Below are 22,085 nucleotides of genomic sequence, written 5' to 3' on the forward strand. Positions count from 1 at the left end.
GTATGACTGAATTCTTCTTACTGATTACTAATTACTGATCGAATATCTAGACATTATATTTGCATTTTGACTTGACTGGTAGCCTATAATGTGGTGTCTGAAAAAAAATTAAAGATTAATTTATTAAATTGAACATCCAAATACATAAATGTAGTTCTCAGAATGAAAACATGACATTTATGACATTTTGTTTCCACAGTAATTTCTTCGGGATTTTTCAGAGTTAATTACTTTGGTTAGATAAAGTGTAATAAACATTAAACTGTAACTTTGATAGATTTTTTTTTTCTTTAAGTACGACTTGACATTTACATTCTAGGCTACGGAACTTTTTTATTTGTAGCATGTTTAAGAAATAAATATGAGAACAAATAAAATCATTCATTAGAATCATTACACATAGGCCTAGCTTATATCACTGTGGAGGACCGAATGGTCTTCTGACAGCCAGCGCCCTGCAGCTGCCGACAACAGGTGCTTTCGTTTTCATATCGCCTCCTCAAAGTTTACTTAAGTATGCTTACATTTTTATACTTTGGCAATACCTAAGGCATTACGTTGGCATTTAGAGACATACATTTAGTTTTTACAGATGTTAAATAAGTTGTTAATGAACATAAAGAAGAGCGTTGTGATGTCACGATGACGTCAACAATGGCAACATGCGACTTTAAACAACTTGAATAGACACGGAAATAAACGCTTCTCCTGTATCCAGAACTCACGGTTTGGCATATTTTACACTGGCGCAAAGACACAGAAGTTTGAAAGCGCGGTACACACATCGCCCTCTCTTCCCTGGGGATTTTGCATAGATAATTTTGCTTCCGGATTTTTTTTTCCCTCATAATGTTCTCTTCACTTCCTTGTGTTTAGCGAATAGAGGAACTGACCACATTGTGACTTGACTGATCATATACGTTTTTTTTTCAATACTGCATTAGGCTTTTTTATTTTTTAAAATGAGAATTGGTTAGATTACAGCAGGTGGTGTTCGAAGTGGTCATTGATTTTCTTCTCTGAACTTAGGTAAGTGTTCTTTTTATTTGGTATTTTTGATGTTTATATTACGGGAAAGCTATTTATGTATGTAGTTATACATTTGATTTAAATGTCTATTTTTATTTTTTTTATTAAAAAACACATTGATCAAGTCTTAAGGATTTTATTCATCAATATTCACCACCAGTGGGAAAACTTACTTGAAATTACATTTGCAACAAAATGCACAAGCAATACAATAAAATGTACGTACATTTCCGTGGTCTATATTTTTTTATGTTGCAAAAGCAGGTGTGCATCTACTGCTTATATTTATCATTTAAATGATAACAATTACGTATTGTAGCGACTTACAGTAAAGAACAACTCAGATGTGGCTTATTCATTTCCTTACACTGTAGGGCAACAGATCTTCACTTATTCTTATCTTGTTATCATTTGTGTCTATTTTTGGCTTGTTAGTTGGTTGTTTTATCGTAGTGCTTTTTTGTTTTGTTGAGAGTGTTAGGAAAAAAGTGGTCTCACTATCACTAAGAAAGCTCAAAATGGAACATTTGAGGGTGTGTGGGTGATGCACAAAGCTTTCTGAATGAAAACCACATTGGTTTTATTGGATTAATGATTTACTTTTAAAGAGGGACTTGCTTTGGGAGACTTCCACAGTAGGCTACTCAGCTACTCATTTGCAATGCAAATATTGGATTCTATGGGGAATGCGAAATGAAACATCTATTTTGCTTGCCATGGTTCAACAGTTTGGAAAACTGACTTGTCTCTGAAAGGTGTACTGTTCAGTCAAAGATAACTGATGGTGATATTCCTCTTTAGGTTGTGATAATTTCTATTATCAGAGCTGACATGCATCGTTGGGAAGTTACAGTGTTAACATTGTCTTCCTCGCAAACTGTACTTCTTTAAACCCAAAGCTGTAAAGAGGAATCAATTGTACTGGCAAATTCTGTTTAAAGTGCACAAGCTTCTGTGAATGTATGTGCTACTGTCTACTTACTGTATACGCGTTCAATTACTCCAATGCAAGTTTACAACACAATAGATTGTTTAATATTGAAGTATTTCAAGATACTGCATGGATCAAACAAACAAGTAAAATAATTCACCAAAAAAAAATCAAAATTCTGGGTAACACTTTATTTTGCAGTGTCCTTGTTACAAATGTTACATGTACTTACCATAGTAATAACAGTAAATTATGCATAATTACATGCAACTAGCCCTCAACCAAACCCAAATCCTACCCTAACCCTATAGTAAGTACCTGTTGTTGTTAATTAATATTATGCAGTAGGCAGGCCTACTTAATTATATAATTACACTGTTACAATGGCACCTTAAAATAAAGTGCAGTCGAATTATTCACTCCCCAGGTGAAAAAGACGTACTATTAATGTACTAAAAATCATTATAGTATATTTGTATTGTAAAAAGATACTCTAGTGCATTTTTAATGAATTCAATAGTACATATTTTTCACCTTGGTCATTCTCGTTTCAAAAGCCTTTCATCTGCAGAACACAAAAACAATATTTTGAAGAATGTTTCAACCTTTTTTTTTGGTCCATAATAAAAGACAGTGGGGTCCCACAGACTGAGTAATAAATATATAATCATACAGTTGAATGGATTAAAAATGCTGTAATAATGTGTTGGCTGACATTGTTTTACAACATATTGTACTGTTACCACAATTGCTGTCCTTTATATCCCTTTTTTATTTATTTATTCATTTTATTTTATTCTATTTCTTTCTTAAAATATTGGACACTACTCTTACGGATATAATATCTGTTCCACAAAATATGTTGTATTTTTGTTTGTTTGTTAGTTTTTTCTTACAGCTGATATACTCAATTGTTGAATGTCTTTACCAAGTTTCAAGGTACCATCTAAATGTAAAGAAATGAAGAAAAGTACTGTAATAAAAACTTATGTATATATATATATATATATATATATATATATATATATATATATATATATATATATATATATATATATATATATATATATATATATATATATATATAATAAACCATTGAACGGGCAATGCAAATACTTTTCAATACTTTTGTGTTCCAGAGAAAAAAGATTGTCAGGGGTTTGAAACAACGACATTGAGTAAATTGACATAATTTTCATTTTTGGGTTAACTATTTATTTAATGTTTGTTTAGTTCCATGCAGTATCTTGAAATATTTGAATTTCAAATAGTCCGTTATGTTTTCATATTCAAAGTACCGACATTTTTTGCTAAATCATTCAGCTGCACAGAAAGCAAACATACCAAGTGTACATATGCATTATGAGACTACATTGCAGTTTGCAATAAGTTGACCTGTGGCCGTTTATTTTTGGCAGTGTGCGGCGAAAGGCAGAGATGGCAGGCCGCACTCAGCAGGGAGACCTGACCGAGTACAGGAAGAGTATCATTAAGCGGGACTTGGAGATGGGGATCGTGATGACCGTGTACAGACAAAGGATGGAGAGGCTTACCGTGCAGGTCATTATGGAGACGCGACAGGTGGCTTGGACGCGCACTGCCGACAAGACAGAAGGAGTGTGTGAGTGCCTTACCTCAAGCTCATTCCTTCCATTTACACTTATATTAAAGCAAACCCCTGACATTGGTGCTGCCAGTGCCATGTTTTATTTAAGCTACAGAAACTTTATAATAAAGGTTTATTAGGCAATTAAAACCAATACTTTAATTACTTAAAAGTGAATGTTTTCGTTGGACATTACAAAGATGTGGCCATATAAAGTGGCTTTACATTATATACAAAATAACAAAATATCACATTTAAATTTTAGTTTAGCAGACGATTTTATTCAAAGCAACATACAAATAAGGATCATCACAAGCGATTTATCAACAATATTTGCAGTACACAATGGATAAGTACATATTACATTCATATTTTAAAGAAATATTGGGTTAAAAGGATGTTAATGTGGTTTTTTTTGTTGTTGTTGTAGTTTAAAATAAATTTACTCTATGATTCAAATGTTTGGTGTCGGAAAGATTTTGTACTAAAATCTACAGCTAGACTACAAAAGGCTAGTTATTTGATGAAAATACAATAAAAACTGTAATATTGTGAAATTTGATTACAAGTAAAAAAACGAACTGTTTTCTATTTTAATATATTTGGAAAAAAAATATTGACATGTATTCCTAGCATTCTATTAAACAGATTTGGTCTCAAGAGCCATTTCTTATTATTACCAATTTTTTTTCTAAAAATGGTTTAAGCAGTTAAAAAATGAAGCAGTTGTGCTGCTTAAAATATTATTGGAAAACCATGATACCATTTCTTTTCAGTACTCTGTGATAAATAGAAAGTTCAAAAGAACAGTATTTATTTAAAATAGAAATCTTTTGTTAAATGTAAAAGTCTTTATTGTCCTTGCAGAAAAAAAGATCAGTTTCTTTAAAAAAAATGGTCTGATTCCAAACTCTTGAACGGAAGTGAAAATCACAAACTATTTTATATGAACATCCCGAGGATAAAATGAATAGTTAGATGATCTAACAGTCAGCTTTTAACTTTTCCAGGTTGATCTGTTTAGTAACAGAGAGCTGTTCAGTCATAGGCTGTGTCTCAAAACCAAGTGAGCTACTTCTCTGTCTCCATGAGCAGCAACAATCCAAACCCATATGGCACCATGATCTTGTAGGAAGACATTTCTTGAGGATGTGGCCACTGGCCAGTGAACTGAATGTCTGTTGGCAGTAATTATGGCGTTCTGTAGTGTGATCACACCCATCACAGTATTTTTGTCACACTTTGAAGTGCCCCGTGCAGTTTTACTTTTCCTCACCGACTAATCTTTCTACTGTTTCTTTTGTACATGACATCCCAGTGCATTTTATACTGTGCACACTGTGTTTTATACTTATTTTTCCTGGTTATCATGTGACATCATGCAACTTCTCATGGTGTTTCTGATATTATTTATATTTAGATATATATATGTATATATAAAAAACATACATTCATATTTAGTTCAAAAGAGAGTCAGAAGAGAGTTCAAAATCAGTTTTGATTGATTAATATTTTGAATTAGCTTTTATTTGTATATTTTCAAGGTTTTTGAGTTATTGGTATTTTGAATATTTAGCTATTTATCTTTAATATCATTTTATATTTAGCTGCCAGCATTTAAAATGATCAAGTTTTCCATTTAAATATTGTAACACTGAGTTCCAGGAAGACGAGGATGAAGGTAATACATAGGTTTATTAGAAATATCCACAGGGATAGCCAACGTGCGAAATAGCATGCAACATTAAACACAAACAATACCGGACCCTGAAATGTGACAATAATGTTTTATTTCAGTTTGTTTTTTTCAGTTACAGTTTAGTATTATTTACAGACTAATATTGTGTATTTTAAAAAATATATATTTTGAATGAGCTTTTATAGGTACATAAATTTTTTAGTGCTATTTTTTATATTTCTATTTAGCTTTTAATTTATTTTATATTTAGTTGGTAACATTTAACCTTTTTATAAAGTTTTTCTTCTAATATATGTAACACTGAGTTAAAGGAAGACGATGATGGTAATATAAGGTTTGTTAGAAATGTCGTGCAACATAACACAATTTTTTTTACCGTACCCTAAATTGAAAAAAAAAAAAAGTTTTTCAATTAATGTACATACGTTTTATTTCAAGGAACAAAAATGATTTTGAATAGTTTTACTTTTATTTAACAATTACAACACTATGATTTGCTGTCTGATAATCTGAATATTGTCAGTATTTATGTGTTTAAGTTTCTGTTGTTTCTCATTTTTGCAGTGGACCTTTTTGAGATCCGGGAAGTACGACCAGGAAAAAACTCCAAAGAATTTGATCGATTCAAGGACACCAAAGATAAAAATACAGACCCTAACACATGCTTTACCATATTCTATGGCTCTCAGTTTGTTCTGAACACTCTCAGTCTGGGGGGTATGTGAGTTTTCTTATACATATTACAAGTTATAAAACCATCTAAATCAAATCAAATGACTTTATTGTCACTCCACATGCCCAAGTGTGATATGCAATATGCACAATGTGCAGAATAAACAATATATACAATTCAGTAGACACAGCTGGCATAACTTTCATTATGAGATACAAAAAAAAAAATATATATATATACTGTATATGTTTTTAATATATATAATGTATATATAATGTGCATGGTAGGTAAGTATACTTTAGCATGTGACTAGCCTAAGTTTGGTGTAAGACTCTTGAGGGAACCGCTTCCTTTCTTTCAATATACGTTTTAGATTTATTTGATATTTTGATATTTATTTATTGCTTACCTGAGTTAACTGATACTCTATTCTTTGGGTGGTTAAGAAATGACTGTTAAAGGAAGAACCTGATGTGATCCTAAAATGATCTGTTGAAAAGATTGCATTGTTATTAGCACTGATAGTATTTGTCTTCCGCAGCCGATTCAGTGGAAGATGCAGAAAAATGGCTGACAGGACTGGAATTACTCAGACAGGAGACACTGGCAGCTCACACACCAGAGATAATAGAGAGGTACACAACACACACTCACACATGTAGTGTTTCCTTGTTTTATGGGGACTTTCCATAGGCGTAATGGATGTTATACTGTACAAACTGTATTTTCTACCCCCTACACTGCCCCTGCCCCCAAACCTACCCATCACAGGAAACATTCTGCATTTTTACTTTCTCAAAAAAACTCTTTCTGTATGATTTATAAGATGTTTTCCTAATGGGGACCAAAAAATGTCTACACAAGGACAAGGATTTCGGATATTGCCATCTTTGTGGGGGGTTTACGTAGGGCTTACCAGCCCACACACACACACACTTACAGAACGTGTACCTTGTGTATCCGTAAACTGTAACCAAAATCATATGTTTCATTCTCTGTCTTTCATTCTACTCTAGTTGGCTGAGGAAGCAGATGTACTCGGTTGATCAGACAAAGAAAAACAGGTTCTCCTCTTTCTCTTTGACCTGATTCTCAGACTGTTTCATTGCAGTTTTTGTCTCACCTCATTGCTCTTGTTTAATGCTCTGTCTCTCACAGCATGACCATGAAAGAGCTCAAGTCTCTTTTGCCACAAATGAACTTTAAAGTACCAGGTGGACGTTTTTTGAAGGACAGAATTGCGGTATGAATGATGCATTGTATACATATTATCTTGACGGAAGTGCACGCTTTGCATTGTATGAAAAACCTTATAGCAAGAGATTTCCTCTCCTGATGTTTTTGCAAATGATGATTTGTGTTTTTGGGTCATCAGACATTAGGTCTTGTCTCATTCACTAATAATTGCGTTGATTATTTCGTATTTGTACGCACAGGAGAACTTCTCGCGTAAAATCTCCACCTAATTCACAACACGTTCCTACGCACAGGAATTTGTTCTTAACCTCGTTCTGATGTTAGTGAATTTGGAGTTTTCTAAATGAGCAGCCACGTGCAAGAGGGCTTTTTTTGTCAACATTTTCTTTCACAGCCTTTCGCCCGATCCTCGAGCAATGCTAAGTTTGCCATTCTCACAATAAACACCTTTTATAAAGACCCAGAATACGACCTCTCATTAGCCAACTGAACATACGCATACATCTGCATTATTCAGAGAAACCTCCCAGATGAAGCTATTACACAGCTTTTCACTCTCTTTAACTGTATACTATGCTGGAATGTATTTAAGATTAAATTAAATTGTATTATTGATTAATTTTATTATATAATTTTATATATGGATAATATAATACAATATAATACTATGCAACATACTTTAATATGATTATATTTATGTTAGAATGAAATATAACTTCTGAACACGATTATAAAGCCGTACAGTGAAAGATTTTTTTGCATATTACAATTTTTTTGGTGAATCATGATTTGTTCTTAAAAGGACTCATTTGTGCATACGCATGTTTAGTGAAAGAGACCTAATTTATAGTTAATGACTTGGTAATTAAAGTGTCAACTTCATAATTTCAGCTGGTGGGAGCAAAGAAAGAAGTCCTGGATTTTGAGCAATTTCACAAATTCTACAATCTTTTGATATTTGAAAACCAAAAGACGGTAAGAGTGCAGTTTAGTTTGCTTAGTTTGCAGTTTAAATATGCTTTGGGTGTGATTTATGTGTATATATATATATATATATATATATATATATATATATATATATATATATATATATATATATATATATATATATATATATATATATATATATACACACACACAAATCACAAATATTTGATGAATAAAAGGTTCAAAAGAACTGCATTTATTTGTACATATATATGTTTCATGCCAGAACTTGGTATATATATATATATATATATATATATATATATATATATATATATACACATATACCAAGTTCTGGCATGAAACTCTAGAAGGCGCAGAAGTATTTAGTCAGCCACCAATTGTTTAAGTTCTCCCACTTAAAAAGATAGGAGAGGCCTGTAAAATGAGAGACAGAAGAAAAAAAATCCAGAAAATCACATTGTCTGATTTTTTAATAATTTATTTGCAAATTATGGTGGAAAATATTTGGTCACCTACAAAAAAGATTTCTGGCTGTCGCAGACCTGTAACTTCTTTAAGATGCTCCTCTGTCCTCCACTCAATACCTGTATTAATGGCACCTGTTTGAACCTAGCCTGACAAGCCAGACCCACATCAAGATGTTTGGTCTGGAAACTCACCATTGACAGGGCTCAATCCGAGGGGCGGGAAAAACAGCTGTCTTTCAAACTACCTCTGCATGCCGTGTACGCAATTGGATATCGCTACAACCAACCAGAGCAACGAAGGTGACTCCAAGTCCTCCAGAGTCATGGTCAAAGGTGATTCGAAAGACCGTCGTTAGCCAGTTTCTGTGTTTTCTAGAAGCACGCGCACACGCAACTCGGCCGTCATTATATTAACCCCTGCCCACCGACTCTATACACGATGTGATTGGCCCGACCAGAGTTTGTCGTTTACAGCTCAGAAGTGAATTGAGAGTTGCTAGACGACACTCGCGGCAAATTAGATTTGCTGCCGCTAGGGTGCATCTAGATTTCTAGGCTAGTTTGAACCCGTTATCAGTATATAAGACACCTGACCACAACCGCAAACAGTCAGATTCTAAACTCCACTATGGCCAAGACCAAAGAGCTGTCAAAGGACACCAGAAACAAAATTGTAGACCTGCAACAGGCTGGGAAGACTAAATCTGCAATAGGTAAGAAGCTTGGTGTGAAAATATTAACTGTGGGAGCAATTATTAGAAAATGGAAGACAAACAAGACCAATGATAATGTCCCTCAATCTGGGGCTCCACGCAAGATCTCACCCTGTGGGGTCAAAATGATCACAAGTACGGTGAGCAAAAATCCCAGAACTACACGGGGGGACCTAGTGAATGATCTGCCGAGAGCTGGGACCAAAGTAACAAAGGCTACCATCAGTAACGCACAGTGTTAGTTACTGTAATTTAATTACTTTTCCCTTGAAAAAGTAAAGTAAGGGATTACTCTTATTTTTTCTGTAATTTAATTACAGTTACTTCTGATGTAATTAAACTAAATACTAAATATAATTATACATAATTCAATAGTGGAATTAACATCAACATTTAAAGTCTAACTTTAAAATACATGTTTTTATGTATCCTTCTCACATTTTTAATACTTTGGTCAGTTAATAAGAGTAATTTATGTAGATTTATATTATGTATTTGAATGAATTAAGAGCCATTTCATGTCTATTCTTGAATTGCTTAACTCGAGGTTGATATAGAATTTAGAAAGTAATTAAAAAGTAATTAGTAATAAGTAATTAAAATACTTTTTGGAGAGAGTAATTTGTACAGTAATCTAATTACACTATTGAAGATGTAATTAGTAACTAGTAATTAATTACTTTTTTAAAGTAACTTACCCAACAGTGGTAACTCACTCCGCCGCCAGGGACTTAAATCCTGCAGTGCCAGACATGTCCCCCTGCTAATCCCATTACATGTCTGGGCCCGTCTGAAGTTTGCTAAAGAGCATTTGGATGATGCCAGAAGAGGACTGGGAGAATGTCATATGGTCAGATAAAACCAAAATATAACTTTTTGGGAAAAACTCAACTTGTCGTGTTGTTTGGAGGAGAAAGAATTCTAAGTTGTACCATACAAACATTGGGGGTGGAAACATCATGCTTTCAGGCTGTTTTTCTGCAAAGGGACCAGGACGACTGATCCGTGAAAAGGAAAGAATAAATGGGGCCATGTATCATGAGATTTTGAGTAAAAACCTCCTTCCATCAGCAAGGGGATTGAAGATGAAACGTGGCTGGGTCTTTCAGCATGACAATGATCCCAAACACGATCCCTGGGCAATGAAGGATTGGCTTCGTAAGAAGAATTTCAAGGTCCTGGAGTGGCCTAGTCTCCAGATCTCAACTCCATAGAAAATCACTGCTAGAGGAGATCTGCATGGAGTAATGGGCCAAACTACCAGCAGCAGTGTGTAAAAACCTTTTGGAGACTTACAGAAAACGTTTGCCCTCTGTCATTGCCAACAATTAGTATATAACAAAGTATTGAGATGAACTTTTGTTATTGACCAAATACTTATTTTCCACACCCAAAAAAAATCTTTAAAAATCAGACAATGTAATTTTCTGGATTTTCTTTGTCATTCTGTCTCTCATAGTTGTCTCTCATAGTTGAAGTTTACCTATGATAAAAATTACAGGAGTCTCTCATCTTTTTAAGTGGGAGAACTTGCACAATTAGTGGCTGACAAAATATTTTTTTGCCCCATTGTGTGTGTGTCTATATATATACATACACATACAGAGAGTGCAGAATTATTAGGCAAGTTGTATTTTTGAGGATTCATTTTATTATTGAACAACAACCATGTTCTCAATGAACACAAAAAACTAATTAATATCAAAGCTGAATATTTTTGGAAGTTTTAGTTTTTAGTTTTAGCTATTTTAGGGGGATATCTGTGTGTGCAGGTGACTATTACTGTGCATAATTATTAGGCAACTTAACAAAAAGCAAATTTATACCCCTTTCAATTATTTATTTTTACCAGTGAAACCAATATAACATCTCAACATTCACAAATATACATTTCTGACATTCAAAAACCAAACAAAAACCAATCAGTGACCAATATCGCCACCTTTCTTTGCAAGAACACTCAAAAGCCTGCCATCCATGGATTCTGTCAGTGTTTTGATCTGTTCACCATCAACATTGCGTGCAGCAGCAACCATATGTCACATGCCTGTCCTGTCGTGTGTGCACTTGTGGGTTTTGTTATGTTGAGCATGTGCTCGTGTCCCTGTCAGTTCCCTCCCCCTTGTTATCTGATTATTGGTTAATTTGCCCCACCTGTTCTCCCTCATTATCTGCCTTGTTTGTTCCCTTTATAATCTCCTTGTGTTTGTCAGTCTGTGTTGGATCCTTGTGTAATGTCTGCGTCTTCCGTCCTCCCCGTGATTCTGTTGGTTTGTTTAAGTTTATGTTTTATTATTCTATTATGTGTTTTTCCCCCTCGTGGGTTTTGTTTTGAGTTTGTTTTATTTGTTATAAATAAATATATCATTTTCTGCACTTGAGTCCTCGCACCCTTTTCCCTTGTCTGTGACGTGACAGAAGGATCCAACCATGTTGAGGACTCAGCAGAGAGAGGACTCGATCCCGGAATCGCTCACCACCTGTCCTCACTATGAGCGGATTCTACGGTTTCGAGTCCTCCACCTACTTCACCAGGAGGGAATGGAGATTAGGAATTTTGCAAAGAAGTTCCTAGAGACCGCCAAGGGGCTGAGGCTCAGTGACTCTGCACTCAAGGACCTTTTTAATTATGCCCTAGATGAGCCCATGGAGTGGTGGCTCAGAAGGGCATATGACGGAGGCACATTTGAGGCAATGGTGGAAGCTATCGCCTGCCAGCAGGAGAGAGCTGCCAGGGAGATGGCCCCTGCCCTGGCAGTCACAAGATCGGTGGTCCCTGCTCCAGTGGTCCTGAAACGGAGGAGGAGAAGGAAGTCTCCCTCCGTGCCTGTGCCGGTGGTCCCTGTGCCGGTGGTCCCAGTGCCAGCGGATCGTGTTCCGGAGGTCCCTGTACCGGTGGATCGTGTTCCGGTGGTCCCTATGCCGGTGGACCGTGTTCCGGTGGTCCCTGCTCCGGTGGTCCCGAAACGGAGGAGGAGGAGAAAGGCTCCCTCCGTACCTGCTCCGGTGGTCCCGATTCCAGGGGTCCCAGTACCGGTGGATCGGATTCCGGTGGTCTCTTTGCCGGCGGATCGTATTCCGGTGGTTCCAGTACCGGCGGAGCGTGCGCCGGTGGTCCCTGTGCCGGTGGATCATGTTCCGGTGGTCCCTGTGCCGGTGGATCGTGCTCCGGTGGTCCCTGTGCCGGTGGATCGTGTTCCGGTGGTCCCTGTGCCGGTGGATCGTGTTCCGGTGGTCCCTGTGCCGGTGGATCGTGTTCCGGTGGTCCCTGTGCCGGTGGATCGTGTTCCGGTGGTCCCTGTGCCGGTGGATCGTGTTCCGGTGGTCCCGAGTCCGGAAACGGCCTGGAGGGCTGTGATGGGATGCTTTGTGGTGGCAGTCCTGCATGCGTGGAAGGAGCACAGGGCTTTATCCGAAGCCCCGGAGGCAGTTCCGGTGGTCCCAGTTCCGGTGGATCGTGTGCCGGTGGTCTCAGTTCCGGTGGATCGTGTTCCGGTGGTCCCTGTGCCGGTGGATCGTGTTCCGGTGGTCCCAGTTCCGGCAGATCATGTTCCGGTGGTCCCAATGCCAGCAGATCGTATTCCGGTGGTCCCAGTGCCGGTGGATACTGCTGGACTGGAGAAGTTTCCCCAACGCCCTGCCTGCGCCGCTGAGGCGTCCTGCTCTCCGTGCGCCGCTGAGGCGTCCTGCTCTCCGTGCGCCGCTGAGGCGTCCTGCTCTCCGTGCGCCGCTGAGGCGTCCTGCTCTCCGTGCGCCGCTGAGGCGTCCTGCTCTCCGTGCGCCGCTGAGGCGTCCTGCTCTCCGTGCGCCGCTGAGGCGTCCTGCTCTCCGTGCGCCGCTGAGGCGTCCTGCTCTCCGTGCGCCGCTGAGGCGTCCTGCTCTCCGTGCGCCGCTGAGGCGTCCTGCTCTCCGTGCGCCGCTGAGGCGTCCTGCTCTCCGTGCGCCGCTGAGGCGTCCTGCTCTCCGTGCGCCGCTGAGGCGTCCTGCTCTCCGTGCGCCGCTGAGGCGTCCTGCTCTCCGTGCGCCGCTGAGGCGTCCTGCTCTCCGTGCGCCGCTGAGGCGTCCTGCTCTCACCGCGCCACTAAAGCGTCCTGCTCTCACCGCGCCTCCCTGGCGCCCCCTGCACTCACCGCGCCTCTCTGGCGCCCTGCTCTCACCGCGCCTCCCTGGCGCCCTGCTCTACCCGCACTGCCCTGGCTGCCTGAACTCTATGGGCCGCCCCGGCCGCTTGAGCTTGGTGGGCCTCCCGAACTCGGTGGGCCGCCCTGGCCATTTGAACTTTGTGGGCCACCATGGCCTCCTGAACTTTTTGTTTTCCTCGTTCCTCCCTTGTTTACCCCTCCCTTGTCTGTACCTTCTTTGTCTGTCCCTCCCGTGCCCCCCTGGTCTGTCCCTCCCGTGCCCCCCTGGTCTGTCCCTCCCGTGCCCCCCTGGTCTGTCCCTCCCGTGCCCCCCTGGTCTGTCCCTCCCGTCCCTCCCTGGTCTGTCCCTCCCGTCCCTCCCTGGTCTGTCCCTCCCGTCCCTCCCTGGTCTGTCCCTCCCGTCCCGCCCGGGTCTGTCCCTCCCGTCCCTAGTGGAGCGTCTGGTAGCCGCTCCTTAAGGAGGGGGTAATGTCACATGCCTGTCCTGTCGTGTGTGCACTTGTGGGTTTTGTTATGTTGAGCATGTGCTCGTGTCCCTGTCAGTTCCCTCCCCCTTGTTATCTGATTATTGGTTAATTTGCCCCACCTGTTCTCCCTCATTATCTGCCTTGTTTGTTCCCTTTATAATCTCCTTGTGTTTGTCAGTCTGTGTTGGATCCTTGTGTAATGTCTGCGTCTTCCGTCCTCCCCGTGATTCTGTTGGTTTGTTTAAGTTTATGTTTTATTATTCTATTATGTGTTTTTCCCCCTCGTGGGTTTTGTTTTGAGTTTGTTTTATTTGTTATAAATAAATATATCATTTTCTGCACTTGAGTCCTCGCACCCTTTTCCCTTGTCTGTGACGTGACACCATAGCCTCCCAGACACTGTTCAGAGAGGTGTACTGTTTTCCCTCCTTGTAAATCGCACATTTGATGATGGACCACAGGTTCTCAATGGGGTTCAGATCAGGTGAACAAGGAGGCCATATCATTAGATTTTCTTCTTTTATACCCTTTCTTGCCAGCCACGCTGTGGAGTACTTGGACGCGTGTGATGGAGCATTGTCCTGCATGAAAATCATGTTTTTCTTGAAGGATGCAAACTTCTTCCTGTACCACTGCTTGAAGAAGGTGTCTTCCAGAAACTGGCAGTAGGACTGGGAGTTGAACTTGACTCCATCCTCAACCCGAAAAGGCCCCACAAGCTCATCTTTGATGATACCAGCCCAAACCAGTACTCCACCTCCACCTTGCTGGCGTCTGAGTCGGACTGGAGCTCTCTGCCCTTTACCAATCCAGCCACGGGCCCATCCATCTGGCCCATCAAGACTCACTCTCATTTCATCAGTCCATAAAACCTTAGAAAAATCAGTCTTGAGATATTTCTTGGCCCAGTCTTGACGTTTCAGCTTGTGTGTCTTGTTCAGTGGTGGTCGACTTTCTGCCTTTCTTACCTTGGCCATGTCTCTGAGTATTGCACACCTTGTGCTTTTGCGCACTCCAGTGATGTTGCAGCTCTGAAATATGGCCAAACTGGTGGCAAGTGGCATCTTGGCAACTGCACGCTTGACTTTTCTCAGTTCACGGGCAGTTATTTTGCGCCTTGGTTTTTCCACACGCTTCTTGCGACCCTGTTGACTATTTTGAATGAAACGCTTGATTGTTCGATGATCACGCTTCAGACGCTTGGCTATTTTAAGACTGCTGCATCCCTCTGCAATATATCTCACTATTTTTGACTTTTCTGAGCCTGTCAAGTCCTTCTTTTGACCCATTTTGCCAAAGGAAAGGAAGTTGCCTAATAATTATGCACACCTGATATAGGGTGTTGATGTCATTAGACCACACCCCTTCTCATTACAGAGATGCACATCACCTAATATGCGTAATTGGTAGTAGGCTTTCTAGCCTATACAGCTTGGAGTAAGACAACATGCATAACGAGGATGATGTGGTCAAAATACTCATTTGCATAATAATTCTGCACTCCCTGTATATATATATATATATATATATATATATATATATATATATATATATATATATATATATATATATATATATATATATATATATGAACTACTGTTCAAAAGTTTGGGGTTGATATGATTATTTCAAATGATTCTAATGTAAAATAAAAACAGCAATATTGTGAAATGTTATTACAGTTCCAAATAACTTTTATGTTTTAATATATTTTAAAACGTAATATATACAGTGTATATATGTTGCTTGTCATTTGATTAGATTTTGGAGGAGTTTAAAAAGGAGATGTGTGCTTTCATCATGGGGTAAGAAACTGTCCATTATTTTGGTTGATTCATTTCTTCCTTAAATGTGTGACGAATTCATGCTAATGTTCTCTTTCTTCTAATTTTATTTTTATTTTTTCTCTGCAGTAACAATGACCAGCCTATTCAACTCTCCGATTTTCAACGATTCCTTTTATATCAGCAAAGAGTAAGACTGACATTTGTATTTATGTAATTCCTGCTCATCCATCCATCCATCCATCCATCCATCCATCCATCCATCCATCCATCCATCCATCCATCCATCCATCCATCCATCCATCCATCCATCCATCCATCCATCCATCCATCCATCCATCCATCCATCCATCCATCCATCCTTCCATCCATCCATCCAAATGCTTCTGTGAATTTTTTTTTGTAGGAGACTTGGGCTAACAATCTGAATCAAGTGCGAGAGCTGATGACTATCTTTATCGATGACACCATGAGGAAGACTAATGATCCAGTCTTTACTGCTGAAGAGGTACAGCTTAAGCTTATAGAGATCTGTTTACTTTATGTTCATTTCTATTTGCAGGTGATGTGTTTATAGAGCTTTCTTTTATTTCTGTCTTTCTAGTTCCTGTGCTTTCTCTTCTCCAAAGAAAACTCAATTTGGGATGAGAAGTTCTCAGAGATCTGCCCACTGGACATGAACAATCCTCTGTCTCACTACTGGATCAACTCTTCTCACAACACGTCAGTGTTACTGTTCTTCATGCTCAGCTCCTCCTCATCATGATAAGCTTCCTGCGTTACTTCATGTGTTTTTTCCCCACAGATATTTGACTGGAGATCAACTGCGCAGTGAGTCCTCCACAGAAGCTTATGTGCGCTGCTTGAGGCTGGGCTGCCGCTGTGTTGAGTGTCAGTGAACCATACCCTACATAAATATTCTTTAAATCTTTGCTAAACTGATGCAGACTTTTCTGCTTCATTATTACAGTCTGCAATGATGATGATAATAATATAGTGAAATCTGAAATCAGTGGGAGTCATTCTTGTGTCATTTTTTCCCCAATGCAGTGGACTGCTGGAATGGTCCAGATGAACCTATTATATACCACGGCTGGACCAGAACCTCCAAAATAAAGTTTAAGGATGTGGTTAAGGCCATCAATGATCATGCTTTCGCAACATCTGAGTTAGTCATCAGCAACACACACATCCACTCATTTTGTTGGTGAAGTTCTCTCTGTTATGGGGAAATGGGCGAATTTATAGAACATGCTCAGGTCATGATGTGCCCCCAAACTAAAATAAATAAGCAGTTATACTTTACAAAAAGAAAATGTAAGCCTATTTTTATAATGTTGTGACATTATTTGTATGACAATAAAACAAACTTCCCCCTAAATTTCCATTAGTGCTATTTGAAAAAATAATAACAATATATTATTTTAAATGTAAAGTTTTAAATATCATGGGTAGTATCTGTGTTACATGTGGGCATATGGACAGGCAAGGAAACAGACAGAGAAAAGGATCCACATGCATTTTAAGTTTAATTATCCAAATGAGAAACACCGAACGAGAGCATGAATAGCAAAAAATGACTGACAACCTACAAGAGAGACACAAGGGCAAAATATACACAGACTAACAAGCTGGGGGGTGGGGGGTGTAGTAAATTGTCATGATAACACACAAGGGTAACCAGGACACACCCAGGGAGAATAATTAACATGAAAAACTACAGAGAACTACAAAACATGGCGCAAAACAGGAAGTAACACAAGTCTACACAAGATCAGGGGAAACTGGAATCATGACAATTTAATTTAACCTTTAATTTGTTGCTAATCTAAATTTTTACCGTTTTACTAAAGCAATAGATATCAATGGAAGCTTGTTTCCTCCACAGAATAATAATTAAAAAAAGGTAAAATAAAAAATTGCGACTTTTTATCTCATAATTCAGACTTTTCAGAATCGCATGATATAAAGTCACAATTGAGAGATATAAAGTCACAATTGTGTGACACAAATGATTTTTCTCTCTTCAGAATTGGACTTTTGACCTTGTGATTGCAAGTTTATATCTCAGAATTATGACTTTATATCTCACAATTCTGACTTCATAACTCACAATTTGGACTTTATATCTTGCAATTATGACTTTATAACTCGCAATTCTGATTTTATATCTCTCAAAATTCTGACTTTATAACTTGCAGGAAAATTCTGAGGAAAAAAAGTCAGAGTTGCGAGGTGTTAACTCACAAAAGTTGCAATAATCTTTTAAAATGTCTTATTCTGTGGCAGAAACAAGCATCTGATGAGATCATCATTGAGAATTTTTGGAATGAACAATAAACTCAAAATGAAAACTGCTGGAATCATTCATTAAGATCATGGGGGAAATGCGTCTATTTAGCATGAAAATGTACAGAAATCTCAATGAGCTTGAATTTGAGATTAAATGTGACCTGTGCATCTTTCTTTACTTTTCATCTACATTGTATGTTATCCTTGTGGGAGGATTTTCAAATCATAAAAAGTTTATGAAGTAAGTTTGTGAATGTGTCTACTGCTTGCAGGTATCCTCTGGTGCTGTCCATAGAAGAACACTGTGATGTCAAGCAACAGAAAATAATGGCTCAGGTGTTTAAAGATGTTTTCCAGGACAAGCTCCTGATGGAGCCACTGGAACCAGAAGCAGAACAACTTCCATCACCAACCCAACTGAAGGGCAAGATCATCATTAAGGTAGAGAAGCTTCGCTGGGAAATCACAATGCAAAACCAAGCCATGCTTCGCAATCAATATTTTGCAATTAACTTTTTCATACAGCACAAGAAACTGAACATTGATGAGACGTTTGGCAAAAAGGACCTACGGAAAGGAGATAAACAGGGAGAGCTCTTCATCTGGGATCCAATAGATGAGGTACCGAAATCCACTTACCATCATCACGGTCTTGTGGGATTATTTCATATAATTGCAGTTGCCTTAATCGATTATGAATGTGCTTTCTTTGCGACTGTGTCCGTGTGCAGAGATGGTACAAGCACTACTGTGTGATCGAGAATAAGACGTTGTATTATGCTGAGGAGAATGAACTAGAGGAGGAAGTTGGAAAGGTATATCACTGAGATTCAATTTCAGAATGAGATTCACTTTGAGATGCCACAGGTGAGGGAACAACTGTGTAATTCAAACATATTACCGTCGCTCCAGGGAAGTGCAGAGCTTCATCAGTCAGAGTCCTGGTTTCACGGGCGGATGTCAGAGGGCAGACAGACAGCCGAGAGACTGCTGCAGGAATACTGCGCAGATTCGGGTGGAGTTGACGGAACATTTCTGGTGCGGGAGAGCGACACCTTCGTCAATGATTGCACCCTCTCATTCTGGTAATGTAGGCCGGCTCCAATACCCTACAAAGAGGGAGAAGGAATATTTTTTATTTATTTTATTTATTGAATTTAATTTAGTATTTATAAATGGAAGAAATAGGGAAAAGGCATCATATGCAGTTTATATGGGTCATTCCTATTATGCATCATACTAGATAAAATATTAATCTGGCAATTGCTTAAAGGGTTAGTTCACCCAAAAATGAAATTGATGTCATTAATAACTCACCCTAATGTTGTTCCACACCCGTAAGACCTCCGTTCATCTTCGGAACACAGTTTAAGATATTTTATATTTTAGTCCAAGAGCATATGCAGTCTATGCACACTTTACTGTCCATGTCCAGAAAGGGATTAAAAACATCAAATTTGTCCATATGTGACTATTATTAACCACTATCAGTTGGTTAATTAGAATCTCTTGAAAAATCGAAAATACATTTTGGTCCAAAAATAACAATAACTACGACTTTATTCAGCATTGCCTTCTCTTCCGTGTTCCTAAAAAAAAAAAAGATTCAAATGGCCATGAATCAATGAATCGATCAATGATTCGGATCGCCAATATCACGTGATTTCAGCAGTTGGGATCGTGTGTCCAACTGCTGAAATCACGTGACATTGGCGATCCGACTACTTTGATGATGTTTTTATTCCCCCAATTTTATTAAGTGGTCATAGACTGCATATGCTCTGGGACATCAATTTTATTTTTGAGTGAACTAACTCTTTAAGACTAAAATCTAAATAATTTTAGTAACATTTATTTTAAATCAATTCACATTTTAATTCATTTTAATCATGCTGCTTGTGGCATTATGACATTATCACACAGGAAGTGACATAATAACACATAAAAAAATCATTAAATTATATCAATGGATGTGATGATTAGATTTTTTAATGCTTTTTTTTCATCCTATTTGATAAAATTACAGAAATCAGTATGATAATATCTCAATTTTGAAGATAGATAAAATGTCATAATTAAAAGAATAGTTCACCCAAAAATGAATATTCTGTCATCATTTACTTATTTACTTTAAAAATGGGGTTGATGCGCCCCATAGAATTGCAAAAACTACGGAAGTCAGTGGGGTCCCAATACATTTTTGGTTACCAACATCCTTCAAAATATCCTCTTTTTTGTTGAATAAAATCTATACAGGTTTGGAACAATTTGAGGGCGAGTAAATAATGAAAGAATTTTCATTTTTGGGTGAACTATCCCTTTAATCTTAAATTGACACCTTCTTGTTATAGCTAACTCTCAATACCTTTTTTATTTAACGTATGCTTGTTTGAGTAACTCATTTTCATAATGACATCATCCTCCAGGAAGTGGCTTGCAATGCCTCAGTGACCAAGGGAACATTATATATATCATGTTTGTTTTTGTTGTTTCTTCTTTTACATTGTGTAAAAAATAAATAAATTCATAAATAATACATTTATAGAACATTTATGTGCCTGATGTTGACCAAAGTATATTTCTGAAAGAAATACTTCCATTACAATGAATTCATATGGTGCTGCGTAACAAGACATATATGATTCATATGAATAACTTTTTTCTTTGGTCACAATTAAATAGGAATGCACATTTTGCTAAATAAATCCACTGTGTGGTCTTTGCAGGCGCAGTGGACGAGTTCAGCATTGTCGAATCCGTTCCTGCATTGATGGTGGTCACACGGTCTATTTCCTCACAGACAACCTGCACTTCCCCAGTGTGTATACACTCATCCAGTATTATAGGGAAAACCTACTTCGCTGTCAAGATTTTAACCTGCGCCTCACGGAATTCGTGCCTCGACCAGATCAGCACCTGCGTGAAGGGTTAGTCGATACTTGATGCGCACACACAACTCTATGGTGTTTACCACATCCCGGCCAGCAGAGCTGCAGAAGACCACGTGGTCAAGCTCACAAAGCTTCTTCCAACTCTCACCAGAAACTGCAAGCACGTCGTATATGTGAAGTTGTGGGTTTTTTGTTTGTTTTTTAGGTGGTTTTACAGTAACTTGAGTCGGGGTGAGGCGGAGGACTATCTCATGAGGATCCCTCGAGATGGAGCCTTTCTGATCAGGCAGAGAGAAGATTCAGACTCTTGCGCCATCACCTTCAGGTGCTGCTCTGTTTTCCAACTCTTCATTAGCAGTGCTTTCTAAGATGTTTCATGTGTTTTTTTTAAAACACATTAACCCTAGTAGTACATACTTAGAATCATGTGGAGAGATGTGTGTATATATATATATGGCATGGAACTCTAGAAGGCACAGGCTGATAGGTCCTTAGCTCATTTGGTAGTGATTGCATTAGCATCTACATTGTGCAGTTGATTGGTTGCTGTTGCATCAACGGCTAATGAGCTGCTGCTTAAAGGTATAGTTCCCCCAAATATGAAAATTTGATGTTTATCTGCTTACCCCAAGGGCATCTAAGATGTAGGTGTGTTTGTTTCTTCAGTAGAACATAAATGAATATTTTAAAATCCCAAACATTGCTCATATAATGCATGTCAATGGAGTGTTTTCTATGAGAGCCACTATAAGAGTAAAAAAGACACAGACATACGAATCCATATTAAACCCTGTGGCTCGTGACGTCACATTGATGTCTTAAGACACAAAACGTATTTGTGTTATTTTTTTTGCCTTATATCAGACAAATATCATCTAGTATTCCCAACGCCATTTCTTCCGCCGATGATATATATATATATATATATATATATATATATATATATATATATATATATATATATATATATATATATATATATATATATATATATGTACACTCACCTAAAGGATTATTAGGAACACCATACTAATACTGTGTTTGACCCCCTTTCGCCTTCAGAACTGCCTTAATTCTACGTGGCATTGATTCAACAAGGTGCTGAAAGCATTCTTTAGAAATGTTGGCCCATATTGATAGGATAGCATCTTGCAGTTGATGGAGATTTGTGGGATGCACATCCAGGGCACGAAGCTCCCGTTCCACCATATCCCAAAGATGCTCTATTGGGTTGAGATCTGGT

General features: G+C 38.4%; 1 protein-coding gene across 1 annotated transcript in view; it reads left to right on the plus strand.

The window, feature by feature from the left end:
* The first annotated feature begins 97 nt into the window (after positions 1–97).
* Positions 98–22,085, plus strand: part of plcg2 (phospholipase C, gamma 2) — a 33,258-nt gene continuing 11,270 nt past the window's right edge. The window contains exons 1-19 of the mRNA XM_067420239.1: positions 98–1,029; positions 3,379–3,581; positions 5,830–5,982; positions 6,480–6,573; positions 6,955–7,002; positions 7,097–7,181; positions 8,027–8,110; positions 15,637–15,680; positions 15,789–15,849; positions 16,066–16,167; positions 16,264–16,382; positions 16,465–16,550; positions 16,710–16,827; positions 18,224–18,392; positions 18,477–18,572; positions 18,683–18,766; positions 18,864–19,036; positions 20,678–20,878; positions 21,048–21,167. Of these exons, the coding sequence (XP_067276340.1) occupies positions 3,398–3,581; positions 5,830–5,982; positions 6,480–6,573; positions 6,955–7,002; positions 7,097–7,181; positions 8,027–8,110; positions 15,637–15,680; positions 15,789–15,849; positions 16,066–16,167; positions 16,264–16,382; positions 16,465–16,550; positions 16,710–16,827; positions 18,224–18,392; positions 18,477–18,572; positions 18,683–18,766; positions 18,864–19,036; positions 20,678–20,878; positions 21,048–21,167 (2,021 nt within the window). The 5' untranslated portion in view covers positions 98–1,029; positions 3,379–3,397. The remainder of the gene's footprint in view (positions 1,030–3,378; positions 3,582–5,829; positions 5,983–6,479; positions 6,574–6,954; positions 7,003–7,096; positions 7,182–8,026; positions 8,111–15,636; positions 15,681–15,788; positions 15,850–16,065; positions 16,168–16,263; positions 16,383–16,464; positions 16,551–16,709; positions 16,828–18,223; positions 18,393–18,476; positions 18,573–18,682; positions 18,767–18,863; positions 19,037–20,677; positions 20,879–21,047; positions 21,168–22,085) is intronic.

This window comes from Pseudorasbora parva, chromosome 16 (assembly GCF_024679245.1).
Source record: "Pseudorasbora parva isolate DD20220531a chromosome 16, ASM2467924v1, whole genome shotgun sequence".
NCBI lineage: Eukaryota > Metazoa > Chordata > Actinopteri > Cypriniformes > Gobionidae > Pseudorasbora > Pseudorasbora parva.